This window comes from Indicator indicator, chromosome Z, assembly GCF_027791375.1.
Source record: "Indicator indicator isolate 239-I01 chromosome Z, UM_Iind_1.1, whole genome shotgun sequence".
Lineage (NCBI taxonomy): Eukaryota > Metazoa > Chordata > Aves > Piciformes > Indicatoridae > Indicator > Indicator indicator.
The window spans coordinates 65,569,655-65,590,488 of record NC_072053.1 but is presented as its reverse complement, the minus strand read 5'-3'; the positions used below and the strand labels follow the sequence as shown (position 1 = coordinate 65,590,488).

Genomic DNA, 20,834 nt, shown 5'->3' with positions numbered 1-20,834 from the left:
GTCATGCCTACATCTGGACCAGATTTTCAGATGTTCGTGTACAGTCCTTACAAATTAGTATTTCTGTTTAAGTTGAAACTTGTATCCAGGCAAAGTGGCCTTATTTAAAGGCCAGAACATTTGCTTTGTTCCGGTAGACTACAGCGGAACCCCAGAAAGCTAGAGTCCAAGCAGATGGCCATGGCTGAGCCTTCGTGTCTGCACAGGCTTTTGCTGATCACCTGAAATGTGTTAAATGATCACATGTGCTCTTATCTCACTGCAGTTTTCTAGTGCAATGTGGACCCTACAACCTCTATAAAGCAATATTTTTGTCTTCTGGATCCTGCAGATATACTGCAATTTTGAGGGACCAATGTCTGGAATTTCACTGATGTGTGTTAAACCAGCTGCCCTATGATAACCTCAAACATCCCACAGACTGCTTCATTTTATTTTTGTGTTCTGGGCAGGATATTAAGGCACTGATTGTACTTCCATTGAAAATAATGCCAAGGGTCTCTGTGGCTTTCTGTGGAATCCTTCCTGTTCTCTTCCTGTGGCACTTTATACCTGTGGATTTTTGTATTTAGGTGTAATTGCTGGAAAGCATTGGAAAGTAGTTTGTTACAGAGAGTTGACAATGTTATAGAGGGGCTAATCTGGAGTGGGTACCATGGATCTTCTGAAGATAAGATTTGTTGCATAACTATGAGTGAGTGTAAAAAGTTGTGCAGTCCCTTCCTGTCCTCTATTTCTGTATGCTCAACTTGTCTAGTGCAGGAATGGTCTCAGGCAGAAAGCATGCTGGAGAGCACAGCAAAGCAAATGGAGAGCTGTGACCCACAGACAGGGCTTGGTCCTGTGACACAGAGCAGGTTTTTACCCTGCTGTGGATATGAGGTTAGCCTGTGAAGTGCCTCACTCTGAACATGTTTGGGAATTCGCTGTCTACCAATGAGATGTGCACGCAGCAGGAAGCTCTGGACTGCGGTGGGAAGGCTCTCTTGTCAGATCTGTTGGGCATCCCTCTGTGAAGGAGCATCTGTAGACACTGTGGCAGTGAATTATGGCAGTACCTAGCAGAAGTTAATGAGCCCATGCAGGCTGTACACTCAGCTACCTTTGTGTTCATGTGAGGTTCAATTTGTAGGGTTTTGTGGGTGTCTGTTATTGTTCTTTGCTTCTCTGTACTGGATTAACTAGCACTCTTGGCGTGTTGTGATACTATATTGCAATTACCTATAGAACTCAGTGTAATGGGGTTCTTCTGCTAGTCATGTTTGGGAGTTTTGTTTTGTTTTGGTTTGGGGTTTTTTTTTGGTAGCAGAGACCTATATTATTAAGACAAGTTTTTAATCTGCAAGTCATTTTAATAAAAGAATTTACCTTTGGATGAGACTTAAAAGGCCACAAGTGTTCACTAACTTGAAGTTCACATCCAGAATTGCCATTTATCATCTAGTCTTACTCCAGTATTGGACTGGTTAGAGCATTTCCTGAGAAGTCTTATGTTCCTAGCACATTTATGGATTTTTGAGAACCTTTTCAATGCAGTTTGCAGCTAAGCACGCAACTCTGACTCATAGGCTATGGTACTGGTATCTGGGACACTAGAATCAAAAGCATGTGTGTTCTTATTTCAGCAGATGTTGGAGGGAATGGTTCTCTCATTGTTTGGATCAACTGTTATCTATCCCATCAACACTGAGCCTGTCACCAGAGTGTATTCAAGGACAAAAATCAGAAGTAATTTGATGTGGATTAACTAAATACCTGTGTGAATGTTTACTCAGAACAAAACTGCTCTTAAACTGAAGTGGCCTAGGCCTTAAATTCAGTTATGCCGGGTTAATTTTGGAAAAAAGATTTAAGGAAGTTTAGCTAATGTACTGTAAGCTCCTGTTTCCGTTTGATCGAGTCTTCCTGGAAGTCTGTGTACCCAAGCCTGTGCCATGCTACTACTAAAAGATGCCAAAAATTAATATGTTTCTAACTTTCAGTACTTTCTCATACTGAATGCACCCAATTCAAAGCAGTAGTGAAGTCCAGGCGGTTGCAAGACTTGAACACTGACTCATCAGCAATCTTCCATTTGCATTATTCAAAGACCATTCTTAGTCACTTAATTTCAAGGAAATGGACATTTTTCCTTTGCCTGCAAAGTGCATAGCATTTTCTTCTACAAGTGGTGGCATTGACTGGAGTTCAAAACAAAGCCTTTTCTAATTTGGCAGCAGGATTTTCACTGTTATAAAAGTAAATATGGAAAGAAGTTTTTAAAGAAAATGGGTTGAATTGTACGATTCAGTCCTGTTCAGAAGAGTCTGTAAATCACCTTTCAGAGCCTATGGTTCTTCTCCTTGTTCTATGCTATTCTTGATCTTGTAATTTTGGGCAGGGAGAAAACCGTTGTCCTTGTGGGTATTACCTCGGAGCTCTGAGGCACAGAAGAATGTAAGAGACAGTTTTGCAGTAAGAGTCTAAATCTGGGTTTACTGACACCCATGATACTTGGCAGCAGTGGCGGCGAGTGCCCTGAAGGGCTACAGGGTTACGTGGGGTTACAGAGTGTAGCATCTGCCTTTCCCTGTCTTGTAACCTTTTCTGTTCTGACAGAGCTTTTCCCTTTCCCTTTTTCTCCCTGCCTCTAGTTAATGCCCAGCCACAACATCACTGCTGTGTACTGCCACTCCTGCTGCACAGAGAGCTCCTAGGCTTTGCTGAAGGAAGATGGCTTTCTGGACGCAGCTGGGTTTGCTGCTATGGAAGAACTTCACATACAGAAGACGACAGACTGTAAGTATTAGGCAAAGGGCTTTTTGAAGTCTTAAGTTGTAGTGTGGTAACTTATCAAGCAAAACAGGGAAAGATCCTATATCTTAATGTTTTACCTCTATTGGTCCCTGGCAGAGCAACTGGTCTACCTTTGGCAAGACTCAATTCAAACTGAAGAAAGTGGTGGGTGGACAGAAACCAGGGGACCTGAAAGTGCTCAAGACTTCTGTCCTGAGTACTAGTGTGAGTGTTAGAGTACTGAACTACTTGCCATGTGCAGCAAGGAAGGTGTAAAGTGAAAACCTGTGCTGTGACCCACTCCAGTCTGCAGATGGGGCATTGCCAGACTGCAGCAATTTGTGCTTGAGTTCAAAAGCTTTTGAATGCTGCAAACTGCAACAACAGCAACAAAATTCTGCCATTTTCTGTCAGCAGAAGCGATAGAGGCAACAGCAATCATCTTAACTCTTTAATCACATACTCTGATAGTTTTCTGAACCCTGCAAATGTCAGGGTGCTTGCCAGACATTTAGGGCTGGGTTGTTTTAGAACTTTGAGTCACAAGAGACAGGAGACTATCATGTGTACCACTGGACACAGAGATAGTCTCTGAAATCTGTGGCTTAGATGTCTGAGGCTTCGTCTCATAGGACTTGTGTCCAGTGAATTCAGAGCTGGAATTAGGCCATTCTTAAATAAAACCAGATAAAAAGGGCTCATTGCATCTTTGTCTTCTCCTGTATAACTCTGTGGCTACAGAACTACTAGTGATGCCAGGAATTTCTATGGGATTTACATGTTTTTGTCCTTATCCCAGGAACCTTAATCTCATAGGACAAGACTTCCTAGCTGAAAGGCTATGGAGTGTGTCACCTGCAAGGAGTGTTTGCTCACTGCATATATAGGCCAGCACTGTAACTTCGTGAACAGCCTCATAATTCAGAAAAATGTTGTAATGGAACTGGGGAAGGCAGTCTCAAAACTGACTACAGTCCTAAAAAAAGATAAGCTGTTTTCAGCTATTCCCTACATAATCTAGGCTCTTGGAGCTGAAAACAGATTCTTCCTCCCTTGCTACTAGAGATCTTACTCTTGATCTGTCCTAAACTGCCTTTAGCAACTAGGGGAACTCTAGGACATTGATGGAACCTCTGGAGTAATGCTTAAACTGATTAAACTAGAAGATTTCAGAGGAGTTGACTTTTACACTAGGAACGGTGGCTTTTTTTTTTTCTTTTTTTTTTTTTTTTTCCTTTTTTTAGTCTTGTCAGGATCTTCTGAAAATGATGTATCAGGTTTGAAAGTTATGTGAGGTCTGTGAGGTCTGAGTCTGGCTTGCGTGTCCTGTCAAGGTAGCTGTAGGCTAGCTTACCTGGCAGCAGACTTGCATGTGGATCCTTCGGTGATGCCACGAAAACATAGTAGGATAGGCCTATGTCAGTGGAAAAAAAAGGCCTTCATGGTCATGGTTTTGTCATTACCTTGAATCTGCTCAGCTGTTTCTTGGCACCTTCTTGTAGCTTCTGCATCAGTTTCCCATCAAGCAGCCCAAACTGCTCATAGTCTGTGTTCCACACTGATGTTATTAGTTAATTCACAATGAAGGCCTGAGACATTGGTTGGGTTTTTTGTGGTTCCTGTATCTGGAGTTTTTCTAATTAGTGGCTCCTATTTGGACTTTACAGGAAGGTGTCAGGAGGGGAAGGCCACTTAATAGAAAATGGCAGAGAAGTGGGAAAACACTTCTCTCCATGCTGTTATCATGGCTGCACAGTCATTCATCTGTTTGCTTTACTGTCAGGAGACCTGTGTCCTTGAGCTGGGTGTGCTGGCTGTCCCGTTTGTACTTACTGAAATTGTAGCTGGGAAATAGTTTGATCCTTACCCTTCTTCCCACAAGAAGTGTGTGTGAGCCTTTGCTTCCCCCTGAGCCCTCTCCTTGGCTGATGTGAGTTTGGGCTGCATTGCGAAAGCTGGGTTCAAAGCTCAGCCTGACGTGTGCAATTCAAGTGTTACTTTGTACTGGATAACTTCCAACTACACTGGAGTGGGGGAAGAAGTTTACAGCAGGAGAGGAGAAAAGAAAATCATGTTCAGGGGTCACTGTGTAAAAACACTTCTCTGTCCCTTATGTCTTGCAAATGAGGAGGCACCTCACTCTCATGGAGAGACTGGTCAGCAGCTGGTAGCTCTCTGTGTTGAAACTGGACCATAAAAGTCAAGAGGGTGGTTGACTCTGAGATGGGGTTATAGTTTGGTTAGTTCTTGCTCAACAGATTTCCTGTTGACACAGTGTAGATCTCAGTGTTTAATTGTATTCTGCATCTTCAGCCAACTGGTATAAATTGGGCATGTTTCCAGGTCTAGCCTCAGTAAAATTAGGAGTAGCTTACTCTTGGCCAAGCGCTACCTCTGAATTCACCTGCTGTGTGCAAATGGGATGTTTCTTCTTCAACTCCAAATGGAGCAGGGCAGTAGAGAGGTTGGAGGTTTGAAGATTCATTTCATTATTTACCAAGCTGGTCTAGTACTCAGCACAAAAGTAGGTGTGAAGGCTTGATTTTTCATTACCTACTTAGTATGAACCTAAGTGATAGATGTCCCCTTCAGTATCTGTTCTCCTCTGCAAAGGCCACAGTGGATGAAAAGTGCTGTCACAGGAAGGTCAGGAAGCAGTAGAGGAAGAAACCTCTTGACTTTTAGGAGCAAAAGGAAGAGAACTCACTTCTGTTGAACACTGCAAGGCTCTCTATTGAAATGCCACTGACACATTGAGCTTGACTGCATGCAAGCTTCTGGTGCAGCAGTTGCCAGTTGTCTTTCACTAAGCAGCATTTCAATGGCTACCATGATGCAGTAGTCTCCAGATGTAAAGGTGCAAGTCGAAGACCCATCCTTTATTTCTCTGTCCTCCCTGAGCCTGTTAATCTGTGAAGTTAAATATGTTGTATGTGCAGAGGCATAGAGCACTGTGTGTACAGCCACATGTGGTTACTTTCATGATAGTGTAATTAACCATAATCAGGCATGAAAAAGAAGTGCTATATGTGCAAGGTGGCCAGGCTCTTCCTTCATCTAGTAGGGCCATTGAGACATTACTGTCCACCCCAGAGGAGTGTGGCTGAGGCTGATATCTTGCTGAGCAAGTCAGACTTTGATCTCAAGGGCAGCTTTTTCTCGCTGGTTCCTGTAGCAGTTCCAGGTCTGTGAGAGACCTTGGTCACCCCAAGAGGTTTCCACAAACCCAGCCTAAACTGGTCTTCCCCGGTATAGTGACAGTCACTTGTGGTGCCGTACCCCTTGCCTGTGTCACAGTGGTAGAGGACTGTGATATGTGCCAGAGCACAGCTTCTGATGCTTGGTGGATAAAATAACTTTTCCCGGTTTCATAGCCACCTTTCTGCTGAGATGTCATCCTGTAGCTGTGAGGGTATCCTGCAAAGGGAAAGAGTAAACAAGTTGTTGGTGTCCTAGCTCTGAGCATCTGGGAAACAGATCACTGTTCAATGCAGAAGGAAGCAGGCTGTCACTGTTAATGGCTGTTACTTACGGTAAATACAGAGACCAAAGATACTGAGGCATCTTGCTGGCATCTTTGTTAGCCTGGTTTCAGTGGAGTTTCTTATCCAGTAGTCATACAGTATGTGCATGGAATTAATGGTTGGGAAACAGTATTCCAAACTCATTCTGCAGAGCCTGGCACTATTACTAGAAGTGCTTGGAAGACTCTGATGTTCAGTTTTTCTGTCTTTCCAATAGGCCATTTGGTTGGACAACAGCCATTAAGTGTATCTTTGAAGAGCCATTCTCTGCTGGATAAGTGGTACTTGTTTTAATGCAGTGTTTTTACAGTGAGATTATTTTGAGGTACAGTAGTCACCTAGAAGTCTCACATTAAGGTTTGTGATGGGTCCCTTGTGCCGTGACAAAAGTCTAACTTTAGTTGTCAGTGGTGTAATATAGGAAAGCATGTTTGTGTGTGTACATCTCTCTCCCACTGGGGTGCAAGTCTTAGCCTATATGCCCTATAGTAAGAATGACGTAGACATCTCATTAGAAAAGATGGGGTTTTCCAGGAAAGAAGGGAAAAATATTTCTCTTCGCTTGGCCAAGAAAACACTGTTTTCTTGCTCCCAAAGGAGGAAAAACCTTAGAAGTAGTAGCATATAAAACTTCCAGGTTTTCCTTGTATCATGGTTCACCTAAAATGCATGTTTAGGCAGCCTTTCTGGAGTGGGACAGGAGAGGAGTGGTTGGTAAAGCGTAGCCTTTGGAAGCCTCAGCTTGTGTTTCAAGATCTAGGCTGAGAAACTGCTTTGTCCACACGCATCTGTGAGACCTGGTGCATCTCAGTTAAGTTTTCTGTGCTTTCATTTCCTATCTAAAAGGGCTCTGCATTTAACAGCAGGCCTTTCATACATCTTTGTCTAGTCACTCCAAATAATCTTTATATCTTTACCTGATATTCACTGCCTATCTATACATACTCTGGACCAGTGGGCACCTACCTTCAGGAACAAAACATACATTAGAACAAAACAATAAATAGATGTGAGCTTAATCTTAGTAGCTGTGCTTTCCACATACCAATATGCTTCAGCAATACTGAAGGACTTGGCATAGTTATGCACTGGCACAATTTCCATGCTTAATGTGTTAGGGTAGAAGCTCAATGATTTACAGTAAGAATTGGATGCAAGTAGTTCCCACTACTTCTAAAATGTAAGGGCAAAAATTCAGCTCACTGCTGGAAGATTAACTGGGAGGTTTCTTGCAGTCAGGGGACAGAAAGAAATCTTAAGCACGTCCAGTGTAGTCCTGTAGCTGGCACTTATCAATGAGAAAATTCTTTGCAGATTATCCTCTGACAGTAGAGGAACAAACTTTGTGGTCTTGGAATATGTAGGCAAAGCAAAGTGAGGCAGTGCTGCTTGCAAAATTGTCCTGGCTTACAAGTGGATTGTCCTGGAACCTCTGTTCTGTTCTGTATTTTAAATATGATGTCTTAATACTTTGTCTTTATTGTTTCCAGTTCCAACTGCTGATTGAAATTGCCTGGCCTCTGTTTATCTTCTTCATCCTGATCTCTGTAAGACTTTCATATCCGCCCTACGAGCAGCATGAATGTAAGTACCAAACACAGCAGCTGCATCAGAATGGTGGTTATTAGAAGGTAATAATGCAGCTGGCAAGATGCAAAGAGCAGGGGCAGTGGTTGCGTACTTCAGTCAGAAATCTTCAGGGTAGTTTTCTACCAGGCTTCTTTCCTTCCACTCTGGGGACTGCAGTGTGTTCTGACATGTTAATGTCGCTCCGAGACTGTACATTGCTGCTTTTTTTTTTCTTGCTGTTGCTCATTTTTTGCATTTACAATGTGTTAGCCAAGAATTTTCTGTGAAACTGTGACAAGTCTGCAAAACCCACACATAAACTCATCGTTGGTCTGATGTCACTTAGCATAAAAGGAAAGCAGTGTTCAGGTCTGTGAGAGCAGTCTCATTTTCAGGCAGTAATGTGGGTTAATGCATCACATTAAAGAGCACAAGGGTGGTTCCATTCCTTCTATTAGACCGTTAGCTCTGTATTCAGTAGATTCAGCAGTTATACATTTTGTAGGGGAAAACCATTCCACTTTTCTCTTTACATCCTATGTGGACACATTTCTGCTCTTCTTGTAAAGAAAGCTTGTTTTTGCTCTGTAAATGAACTCTGCATTGGTTGCCATTTGATTTGAGATGCATGACTTGTTTTTTAGCAATGAGCTTTGTCTTGCTGTGATTGATGACAGCATCATACTGTGATAACATGACTGTGAAAGACCTCTTTGTTTATCTTTCCTTTACCTGATTACTACAAGGTAAGATTTAAGGGTCAGCACAATGTGGTTCTGGAGAGTGCTCTGAATTATCTCATTCTTAAAATGGGTAAGGAACTATCTCTTGCTGTGCTTACCCTATGGTTGTTTACAGTTGCTGGGGCATTTTAAGCTGCTTGCTAGTCTTTCAAGCTAGCAAGAATCTTTTCAAAGCCAAACTGTTTGCAGTTTCCTATTATGGTTTGGACACCACTGGTGCCATGTACTGCCTAACTCATTTTCTGCAGGCAGGGCAATTGAAGCTTCCCTAAATTGTCTCGTACTTTCCACAACCTGGAATTGCCTTTTCTTACTGAATGTTAGAGTGGCCTTAGGAGAGACAACCTGTAATACTGACATGAAGCTGAAGAGAAGCAATAAGCAGTCTGCTCAGCTGGTAAAAATGACTAACAGCCTCAGTGGTCATTTATCTCAGCTGTGGCGGTGCTGTATATAAACTCAAACCTAGCAAGCAGTGCCTTTTCATACAGCTGCTTAGAATTGGCTTTTTAGCATTAGCCTCCTTGTAAATCATCAGAGAATCATAGAATCAGTCAGGGTTGTAAGGGACCACAAGGATCACCTAGTTCCAATCCCCCTGCCGTGGGCAGGGACACCCCACACTAAATCCTTTGCTTTGGCACCCTTGTGTCACAGGCAGTTTTGAGTCTTTTCATCTGAAGCCCTTCTCATTCATGTTTTGTCTGCCTTCTCCTGTCAGGAATTGAAGAGTGCAGGGCATCTGGTAACTTTTTCATTGGTTTGTTATGGTTATGTCCTTTCCATTTTTCTAAAAGCTACTGAGAACAGGCACCTTTAAGCGTGTTTTCACTGAACATTGATTCATGTGTTGACAAGCAGGGATTTTTTTATACAATGGAACATTTTTTGCTGAACTCTGAGCAGAGACAGAAAGAAGCCTTGAGTTCATGTTGAACTCTGTGGCAACCCAATGGATACCTTAAGGTAAGCAGGATTGTTATCTGTGGTGGAAGTACTGTGTGCTGTTATGAAACCACTTGCAGATAATGCCTGATGATAGCACTAAGAGAGCTGCATGCAGATGCTTTGTAGCCTCCATAAAGCTCCAACATTTTAATGGTATTACCATTTCCCAACAAACAGATTTTCAGTTCTTTTCCTATTTGAAGAGAAGAACTGCCAAGGATAGAGCCATTTCCATAGTCAGACTTTCCAGTCAGAATTTTGTATTTTTGGTAGTGAGACTAAATGTGTAGAACCTTTTTTTGAAAACATAAGGGAAAATTTTATTAGATCTTAAGTGTATTACATGGCTTTCACCAAACCAGCCAGAGAAGACATCTTAAATCGCTGTTGAGCAAAACAGCTGACTTGTGTCTTGTAGAGCTTGACTTTTCTGTTCTTGTGAAGCTTTAAGGTATTCAAAATGCACTTCATTTGGGGGAAAAAAATGACAAAAAGTTACTTTAGTATCTACTGAAAAGCTTGGTGCCTTAAGCAATGCCATTGAAAATGGTGTGCTGTTACACTGCTTTCTGTGCAAATCATCTGAATCAAAGCTGGCAGATTCCTGCTTTTCTCCCTTTCTTCTCTGTGTACTCAGAATGCATAAGGCCACATCTTGAGTACTGTGTTCAGTTTGGTGCCACACCCTACAAGAAAGACATTGAGGTCCTGGAGTGTGTCCAGAGAAGGGCAACGAAACTGGTGAGGGTTCTGGAAAAATGGTCTCTTGAGGAGTGGCCTGAGGGAACTGGGGTTGTTTAATCTAGAGAATAGGAGGCTGTGGGGAGATCTTGCTCTTTGCAACTAGATGAAAGGAGATTTTAGCAAGGTGGGTGTTGGTATCTTCTCTCTAGTAAGAAGTGATAGTTCAAGGGAAAATGGTCTCAAGTTGCACCAGTGGAGGTTTAGCTTGGATTTTTAGGAAGAGCTTCTTGCTGAAAGGGTTATTAAACACTGAAATAGGCTCCCCAGGGAGATGGTTGAATCCCCATTCCTGGAGGTATTTAAAAAGAGGCAGAGAGGTGATGATAAGGGATATGTTTTAGCACCAGGCTTGGCAGTTAGCATAATGGTCAGGTGTTTTCCAACTGACGTGATTCTGTGATTCTGTGCTCTTTGAGAAACTGGTGTTGCATCCACCACTGGGTGTCAAAAATCGCCATGAATTCTTGTGCATACTTTCTTTCACATTGCTTTTAATACTTTCTTTGAGTTCTTAGTCATCTAAAATTAAAGGCTTGGAAGAGAGAAAAAGTGATTTTCTGAGAAATCTTAAGAAAATAATTTGAAATTCTTAGGATTTTCCTCTTCTCCCTGTCCCTCCCTCCCCCAAGCCCCTCAGCCAAGAAAAACAAAAAAGCAAAATGAAAAGTCGGAGAGCACAGGTAAATAGCTTTTCTGTTTAAAAAAAGAGAACTGGGAACAAACAGTCTCCTGGGTACTGGTGTGTCGGTGTGAGCTGAAATTCCCCCCCCTCACCAACAATAACCAGGCTAGCTCAGTCTGGAAGCAAATGAAAAGCTGTATTTACAAGCAGAGTCTAAAATCTACAATGAAATGCAATGAATATATACAAATATATACAATCAACAGAAAAAGCACAACCGATCTCCCTTTGCTTCCCCCCAAGGGGACCCTCCCAAAGGGGCCTCCCTCTCCCAGGAGCTTCCCCCCCAGACCCCCCTGGACAGAGAAGCAGAGTTAGTTAAGCAGAAAGTTGTTAACTTAGCTGCCAAGGTCAGTACATGTTATCTTCAGCCAGAAGAGAAGAAGAAACAGCAGCCAGACAGCCCAGCAACTGCCCCCACTGCGGAACGCAGAATGTGCAGAGTGCCTACCTTGTTTTGGGTAATAGTTCTTAAACATTTCTATCTATCCGATGGAAGTGTTTAGAACAATCGTTATTTTGCTTTCTTACACCCAATAGTGACTTATTTACATTCTTTCACTTTCTCTGTTTTGAACTTTGCAAGGAAAAATTAAAAAGACAGTTTCAAACCATCACTACTGGAAACAATGAATCTTCAATTCTTTCACCTTTCTGCCGGACAGAGTCCTTGGCTCTTTTCAGGAAGGGAGGGCTGATTAAGTTCCCTGCCTTTCTTCAGTCACTTACATGAACTAGCCTTGCTATAATTTGGCAACATTTACTCTTCCTCCTGGGGCTTTGGTACCTCCGGTTGTGGCTGTGGTAGTAAGGAGCCAACTGCCCTCTGTGTGATTGCAGGCATGCTGCGAGGACACGATGGGCACCGGAGAGGGGGAGAATGTGTGTCTCGTGGTCAAAGCCTTGAGTAGCTGCTTTGAGGAACTGTGAGAAATATTGAGGAAGAGGCACAACCTCCATTCTCTCTTCCCTAGTGTGGGGGACAGGAAGTGAATTTGCTTGCAGAAATCAACCTGATAGCTCATCTAAGATACACGATTATAAAAGCAAAGCCTTTCTTCCCAGGTTGTTGAAGCATGAGGGATTCACAAGTACAGAGTGTCTTACTGGTGGAGATCTGCCAAAAGGAGTCTATTACTGCTTTAGGTCTTGACCAGAATACAGAACATAAATAGGACATAAACTCCGTATGTATGACTTACGTAGATCTTCAGTAGCAAGAGTTAGAGTTTAGCAAAAAGATTTGAAACATGGTGGGCGGGTGCCAAAATACTTTGGGAACTCCAAAGTTTAAGACCGTCTAGAAATCAAGCCGCCAACACAGGACAGCAATAACATACTTACTTAATGGAAACCAGTGTAGGCACCCATCCCACAACTGCTGATCTTTTGCTTTGTGTTTAATTGGTGTGTGTAATTGAAGAGAGGAGATTTTGGAAACTAAGAGAACTGATGCCAAAAGCCCTGACCAGGGCTGTCTGTGTGAACTCAAGCTGAATCCTTGTGTTAGTTAAGCATGGAAATCCAGAGGAGTGTGGCTGGTTAGAAGGCATGTGTGTACATATGCTCTCCATTGGAATTGCCTGCTGTTGGGCATTTCTTAGTGAGAAGTGCTGTAGCTCCATCAGTGTGGCCAAAACCAATGCTGCAAAGATGAGAGGAGCAATGAACTTCTCCTGCAGACTTAACACGGTGGAGTTTTTCAGGAGGCTAGAGTTGTGTGGGGAACTTTGTGTTGCCTCCTCTGCTCTGTCATAAGCAATTTGGTGCAGTAACCAGTGCAGAATTAGTGTTGCCCTTCAAATGCAGTGCTGTGTAATAGTGGCTTGGATCCTGTGTGCCCACCTCTTAACTCTTTGTGTTTCTATTCTAGGTCACTTCCCAAACAAAGCTATGCCTTCAGCAGGAACCTTACCATGGGTACAGGGGATCATCTGCAATGCCAACAACCCTTGCTTCCGCTACCCAACTCCTGGGGAATCTCCTGGTATTGTTGGAAACTTCAATGCCTCTATGTGAGTCTGCCCATTTTTTTGTCATCTCTGTTCTTGGGAGAATGTGTGGAAAAGGGGTATTTCGAAGTCACCAAGTAGTTGAGTAATCCTAAACTATCCAGGTTTTTCTCCAGCTGCCACTGAAGTACTAGGCTTTCCAGCTACCAAGTTCAGAGGGCTTAGCAGAGAGCTGTCAGGTGTGCAGTCAGGTGTTCTGAAGTCCAAGTAGTCAGAGCTCTTGGTGAGAGATGAGGTCTGTCTGAATGAAGCCTGAGTCCATTGTCTTATTGGTTGCTCAGAATTTGGCAGCAAAAGGGCAAGGCATAAACTTTTTTTTCAGAGAGTCTCTTTTCCCTGGTTAATGAACCTCTGCTCTGACATTAATAGCATTGAGTGAGAAGCAGTAGAAGAGCAGCTCTGGTGAGAGGGGATCTGATCAATGTCTTTAAATATCTAGGATCTTAAATATCTTAAATATCTAGGGTGTTGAGTGGAGGGGGCCAAGCTCTTTTTGGTGGTGCACAATAAGAAAGAAACAACAGTTACAAGCTTGAACATAGAAGATTTCACCTCAACATGAGGAGAAACTTTTTTACTGTGAGGGTGATGGAGCACCGGAAGAGGCTCCCCAAGTGAGGTCGTGGAGTTTCCTTCTCTGGACGCATTCAAAACCCACTTGGATGCATTCCTGTGCAGACTACCCTAAGTGATCCTGCTTTGGCAGGGGGCTTGGACTCAATGGTCTCTGGAGGTCCCTTCCAACCTCTAATGTACTGTGATACTCTCTGACATTTGTCATCTAGTACTGACTAATGTGTTGCAGAAAGTTCAGTTCTTGACCCGTTTCCTTATACCCTGCCCTGCTTGCCATATTCGTACTGACAGGCCAGTTAGGCTAATGCAGAATACAATGCATCTGCAATCCAAATGCTTCCACATTTCTGAGGAGCAAGGACCTTAAATTATTGTGCATCTAAGAGGAAGCAGTTTGCAGGCAGCAAGATGCCGTTCTCCCAGTTTTAAATAAATGCTTTTAAATATATGGAGGTTCCCAATGTAACTTTGTTTGACCTTGCATTAGTAGCCATCTTTTATTAGGCTCCTTGGATTGTCCCAGGGTGGTCAGTGAAGAAAAGGCTCATTGTACTGCAAGGGGCATAACTGAAAGAAACTGAAGCTTGGAATTGGGATTGGCATGTAAAACTGTATTGGTGGTTGCTGGCTTACATAGCTGATGACTGCTGGTTTTTCTTGTGTTTTCCCGTTACCAGTGTTTCCCGCCTGTTCTCAGATGCCAAGAGGTTACTCTTGTACAGCCAACAGGACACAAGCATAAAGGATGTCCAGAAGGTCCTGGGAAAACTACGCAAGTTGGAAAACTCCTCTGTTTCAGGTAATAGCATGGTTAGAAAGAGCTACCTATATGTGACATTTCTGGTCTGGTTAATTCTGCATGTGTGTAAATTTCTGGAATGTATCATAATGGGAATGCGTGTGGTTATAATTTAAAGCTCATCAAACCCTTTTAAATCCTGCAGAAGAGCCTTCAACCTGTCTTGTGTCAGAGCTTTTTGTGCTCTCTAGCTTCTTTGGTGGAAGAGAAGAGATGGACTGTATGCCAAGAATAGCAGCTGTTTTGGATGTGAATTTACAATCCTCAGCTCACTGAAGTCGGTTGAAATGCTGACTTCCTCAGAGGATTCCAATAATGTGTCTTTTTGAAAACATTGGTTATTTTGCTGTTTTGTGAGTGAAGCGGTGAACACAATACAGCTACAATTTAGCAGTCTACTTCCCAGCTCCAGAGGAAAGTGCACTAGAAGAACACTGATGAGGAAAAGCTCATGCTGGCCTCCAGTTTACAAACTCAAAGCTGATTATTATCTCACAATTAACTCCACATTTCCACTCTTTTTCAGTTGTTTGTTTGTTTTGTTTCCGTATGAATATTTGCTGTGGGATATTTGATTCTCTGTTGTGCGGAAGGATTTTGAACAGCAAGGTCCAAAAGAAAATGTTTTATCTTAGTCTCTCACAGTCCCATTTGCTATGAAAAATAAGAATCCTTACATCTTTAGATTGCATGAGAAGGTCCAATGTTCTGCCTTGCCCTGTGCAGATAAGTGAATAGTGTGAGGTCACACAGGAAGTCTGCAGCAGAGCTGAGGTGTGACACAGCTCTGCCCAGTCGGCGCAAAATCCAGATGTGATCAGATCTGCAGGTGATACTGTGGTCTACTGACTCTCTGAATATTGGTTGGTGTTTTTAGTTATGTATAAGGGATACTCATCCTTGCGGGGCTCCATATCTATACCATCAGGCTTCCCTCTTCTTACTCTTAGAACTGCTAAGTGGCGTCATCATGCTTCTGCCTAAATCTGTGACAGTTGTAAGGGGAAGAGCTTGCAGAGTGAACCCTTTGTGCAGAGATGAACACACAACAAAGAGGAACTAAATAAGCTGAGATGACTTTTTTCCCAAGTTGAGGTTTAATACTGCTTTTCGTGGACCTCTTTGAACCCTTGATTTAACTTGGTGATCTTGTGAGAACAAACTCTTTCTGTCATAGAATCAACCAGGTTGGAAGAGACCTCCAAGATCATCCAGTCCAACCTATCCAATCAACTAGACAATGGCACTAAGTATCTCATCCAGTCTTTTTGAACATCTCCAGGGACAACAACTCCACCACCAAACTGTGCAGCCCATTCCAATGGGCAAATCACTCTTTCTGTGAAGAACTTCCTCCTAATATCCAGCCTATACATCCCCTGGCACAACTTGAGACTGTGTCCCCTTGTTCTGTTGCTGGTTGCCTGGGAGAAGAGACCAACCCCCACCTGGCTACAACCTACTTTCAGGTAGTTGTAGACAGCAATGAGGTCACCCCTGAGCCTCCTCTTCTCCAGGCTAAACAGCTCCAGCTCAGAATGCCAAGTTTTGTTGTTACTGGATTTTACACTTTGTGCCTGCAGTAGTAGTTGCAAGTTAACTCTTCCAAAAAGAGCAAAATACTAGTGTTCTGTATTGAAGCATGCAGTGAACATGCAATGAACATCATACACAGAAACTTACAAAAAAACTATCAAAGACATAATCCCAAGAAGCATTTCACATAGGGAGCATTGTACAAGACAAAAGTCAGGAGGTTCATATTTCGATGTACTGTAAAGATGAGCAGACTGCAAAAATAGGCCTCAGACTGGTCATCAAAGGTAGTAGTTCTACAATAAAATGTCAAATGTGTAATAAAAATCAAACCTCTGTGTCATTAGAATGACAGACTGCCCATTGTTGGTAAAGACTTAGAGGAAACAAAGCCTGTTTGTCCATCTCATGATACACTCATTTACAAAGCCTCTGACTTGGAGGTCTCTGCTGCCTGCTCTTCAGCTGCCTGATTCATTTCTTGACAGCGTACATAAATCAGCATCCTCTAATCTTACAAGTTCTTGTGTGTTTATGCTTAGCAGTGCTTAGAGTCTTGTGCAATAAGGGAGCAGGCCAACCCTTAGCTACTGTTGGTGGGTGTGAAAGATGCTTAAATCCTTTCCTCTCTGTGGCATTTCCTCCAGTGATTCTAGGAACTGAAGACAACGGTAGGAGAGGATGTCAGATGTGAAACACAACCTCCAAACCTGAAAGCACAGCATTTATATGTGTATTTCCCCAGTTAACAGGAGGATTAATTACCTACTGAGCTAGGAACTGAAAACATCTGTAATAACCTCCTATCTTCCAGCTCTATCCTAGACCTGAAGCCATGCGAGTCAGTGGTGCAGACAGATGCAGCTTTGTAGCTCGTTTCCCCAAAGGGAGGACAGGTGTGCTCCCCTGCTGTGTGATGTGGGCTTTAATGAAGTGTCTGCAGCTCTCTTTATCTCCCCTCATGCTGACATGAGGTCCTACTTTCCTACATGCTTCCCACTGCCACCTCAACATTATTAGCAGACAAATTAAAGCTGTAGTATATATACTGTTGTAACGCTAGTCACACAGAGTAAACATGTCTGTGTTTGGCTTCAGGTATTTGAGTCTATTTAGAGTGTATTTGCTAAGTCCTTTCACTTCAAGCTTCTTTAAAACAACCCTCCCAAATAAATCTTTGAGGTGTGTCTGATAGTGTTACCTGATCTGAAATTAGGAATGGAGACTTGCTTAAGGTAGCAGGATGCTTACACAGGTATCTGCAAGTCAGTGTCTTGGTCAAAGACAAGGAGGTGACACTAAGATTTCTGTTCAGGCAGTGCTGTGCATTAATTCCAACAGGCTTTGTATCTCAGTCACTTCTTGATGAGACGGGACATAATTCACAGTTTCACAGATTTGCATTGAGTTGGGAGGGACCCTCAAAGTACATCTTGTCCAACCCTCCTGCAGTGAGCACCTCAAACTAGATCAGGCTGCCCAGGGCCACATCCAGTCTGATACTGAATGTCTCCAGGGGTGGGACCTCAACCACATCCCCTGGCACTCTCATTGCAAAGAACTTCTTCCTTATGTATAACCTAAATCTGTCCTGTTCCAGTTTAAAACCATTGGCCCTCGTCCTTTTGCTACAAGCAAACAAGTAAACAGTCCTTCCCCAGCCTTCATGCTAGGTTCCCCTCAAATATATGAAATATCTGAATAATTACTGAAATAATTCTTCCTCATAACAAGGCTGTTTGTCCAGAGCCCTGCAGCAGAGAAAGGGGAGGATGGAGAGGAGGTGGAAAACAGCCCACTATTGCTTCGTGTAGAGTGTTTTCTGGCCAGGATGAAGTACTAACTGATAGCTTCTTACCTCACACTGGTGGTGTGAGGGATTTCAGCATAAAGCAGCTGTCATGCTATATAGGTGCTGCTGTTCTGGATTCACTTCCAGCAAGCTCTGAGGGACGAAATCTACATGCAGGCACTCACATACTTCTGTGTAAGCAGGTTTGCAGGCAGTTGCCAGGTGTGCCCTCTACTCAGCATTTGTTAACATCTCTGTCCAGCAGTGTCACTGAGGTCATGGTAAGGCAGAGTGCAAATCAGAACAGAGAGTCAAAGACCTTGATGATGGCACTTCCAAGAGCATGACATGGATCCTGGGATTGCAGCTAGCCTGGTTTTGTAGCTGGGCTCAATATTCTCTTACCAGAGGATAAAGTATTTGCAAGAAATAAGCTTTTCTTCTTTTTTTGAATGGTAGAGATACACTTTGCTTTTGGTTCCGTGGCACACTTTATATCATCCTTATTTCTACAGGACTCCCAGATAATTCAGTCTGCAGTGCTGTAGGGTAATAAATCAACACATAAAATTAAAGCTGTCACCTTTTGTTGTTGCTAACAGTTGTACATATAAGCAAGTCTAGCTAGTATTTTTTTAATTGCTCTTAGTTTCCAGTGATCCTGAAGGACATGTTTCTATTTTTCTTGAAACCAATCCAACTAAACAAAAATGGAGCAGTGAAACAGGCAAACAAACATGAGAAATGGAATCAAATCTCAGGCTATTATTCTACATGTGCCTTGCCTTTCCCAATTGTTCACTGAATTAGTATCAGTTGCAGTATAGGAGAAACAGCTGGTTCCCTCTGCTGATGTGGCACCCTGTTGCACAGACAGATGTTGGGAGTAAAGGAGTTTGCAGCCCATCTGGTCAGTGCTGACAGTGCTACATTTATTTAACAGGTAATGATCTTAGAGGGTTTGGGCTGAAGAACAGCCTTAGGAGTGGCTTTCTGGTGGCATGTCTTTTGCTGTATGATTAATTGGGGCACTTGGGGAAACAGGATGTACGTTATCTGATAGAGGACATTAAGGTGATAGCTAACTCCCTCCTCCATGACTTCTCTCTAACAAAAATAGCCCCACACTCTCAAGCTAAACATTTAAATTGATTCTTCTACCTGCCTACTTCTCCTTAATTAAGTTAGTTTCCTCCTTGACTTCGCTTGGGCAGGACCCTAGCAAAAACCAGCCAGGCTAGAATGAGAACTTACAAGCAGTATGTCCAGGTGGCCTTCACTCTTGGAAACATCTGCAGACAGTAACTGTGGCAGGGTGGCATTCTTGCTACTGCCTGTTTGTTTATACATATAAAACTGGGTTCTCTGTGCTTCATAGTGATGCCCAAGTGCTTGACTTTCCTTTTAGGCTGGGGAAAACGTTGTCAAAAATGCTGCCCTATGCTATTAGTAGAGACACAATGATTGGTAGGGGTGGGTAGGAAGGCTGTTCTACCTTTGTGTTACCAGTACACAAAGTACACATCAGTACATTCTGTGTCAGCCCTCAGCAGAACTCCCCAGGGCATTCATGGCTCCTGCCAGGAAGGGAAGTCTGGGACTGTATGGGAAGTAGTGTGATTTCTGCTTTGGTCAGATGCAGTCTGTTGGGATGAAGCAAGTGGAACAAGCTGCCAGTACTGGGTAGGGTACTTGGGAGATTGTTACACATGACAGTTTTCCCATACTTGCCAATTAATTTTTTTTCAGATTTCTAGGTTGCTGAGTAAGGACAGACTTGAGTGTCTGCAGATTTTTTTTTTTTAAATATTTATTTATTTGTTTGCTTTTCTGTGCATGAATGGACATTGTGCAGGCAACTGCAGATCTGGAAAAACCTTTCCAAAATATTCCTGGAAGGACAGTTTTAAGTCCTTTAATACAGGCAATAGACAAAATCTCTGTGTTTATCCAGTTGTTCCATGAATTTTTTTCTGTCCTAAACTGAAACTAGGAGGATGGCAGTCAAGAGATATGCAAAGGCAGAGAAGATTTCTTATGACAGTGTGGGTCTCAACTTGTGTGTTGAGCAGTTAGCTGTGCAGCTTTTATTAGTGAGGTGGTATTGTGCTGGCTGAATTACACATTTGTACAGTTACCACTTTCAACAGAGTGTACTTCTGCTTTCCTTAGTATTTTGAAGCCAAATATGAAATTAAAGTAACAAAACTATGTTGATACAAGTTTAGGCACAAAGGTCTGCTTCAGCATTCAATCTGTTACCAGGAGAATCACACTTGTTTCCCATGAGGCTGCCTGACCTTTCAGAGGTTCCTTTGCAACAGAATTATTACATGACTTTGCTTTTAGGTTGGGATGGGTAAATAGATACAGCATAATGTGCATTGCTACCTTATGATTATGCAGAACTGGGCTTTGATGTCTGGTTTTGGTCTGAACTGCTGAGATGCTTTTGAAGTGAGTGGTTTAGAATTATGCCAACTTGGGTTCTAGGTAGGTGAACACAGATGTGGGAGGGAAAGACTGATAGCCCTTTTAAAAAATGGAACTGAAAAAATTCATGCAGTGTTAATTAAACCTGGCCTTTCTAGAGTGTCTGCACTATACTATAGGTGATGTGAGCTTGAGACAAACATTTCTGAGAATCCTGTCACAGAGGACTGTATGAACCCTGATAAAAAAACAACCAGGAAGAATCTCAATCATGTCAGCATTGGTGTGCACTAGGGAAGAGCTGCACTGGCAATTTGGTTAAGACCTGCTAAGCTGATGGTGCCAGCTAATGGTTTGACTGCGTGCAGGGAAGCCAGTGGTGCCCATATCTACAACTAGCAACACAGTTATTCCAACATACACCAAATCACTGTACCTTAAAGGCACCGTCTTTATCTTGCTGTTAACTTGTCTAGATAAAGAGACAATGATAAAGAAAACAAGAATTGCTTACTGTGCTTGTCACAGTGTAAATAGTGTTAGCATGTGCTGCAGAGGCAGGACAGTACTAAATGTTCTGGATGCTTTCTTTAGCCTGCTAAAACTTTTCATCCCCGTTGTTAATGCTGACTCTCCATTTTATTCACTGGTTCAAAATAAGAGTGCAAGCAAACAATTGCACCTTTCACACTCACCTAGTC

At 42.7% G+C, this 20,834-nt stretch overlaps 1 protein-coding gene across 1 annotated transcript in view; it reads left to right on the top strand.

Annotated features, from left to right (window-relative positions):
* Nucleotides 1–2,703: 2,703 nt before the first annotated feature.
* The window catches only part of ABCA1 (ATP binding cassette subfamily A member 1), a 79,372-nt gene continuing 61,241 nt past the window's right edge, over nucleotides 2,704–20,834 (top strand). The window contains exons 1-4 of the mRNA XM_054397778.1: nucleotides 2,704–2,778; nucleotides 7,790–7,883; nucleotides 12,859–13,000; nucleotides 14,251–14,372. Of these exons, the coding sequence (XP_054253753.1) occupies nucleotides 2,713–2,778; nucleotides 7,790–7,883; nucleotides 12,859–13,000; nucleotides 14,251–14,372 (424 nt within the window). The 5' untranslated portion in view covers nucleotides 2,704–2,712. The remainder of the gene's footprint in view (nucleotides 2,779–7,789; nucleotides 7,884–12,858; nucleotides 13,001–14,250; nucleotides 14,373–20,834) is intronic.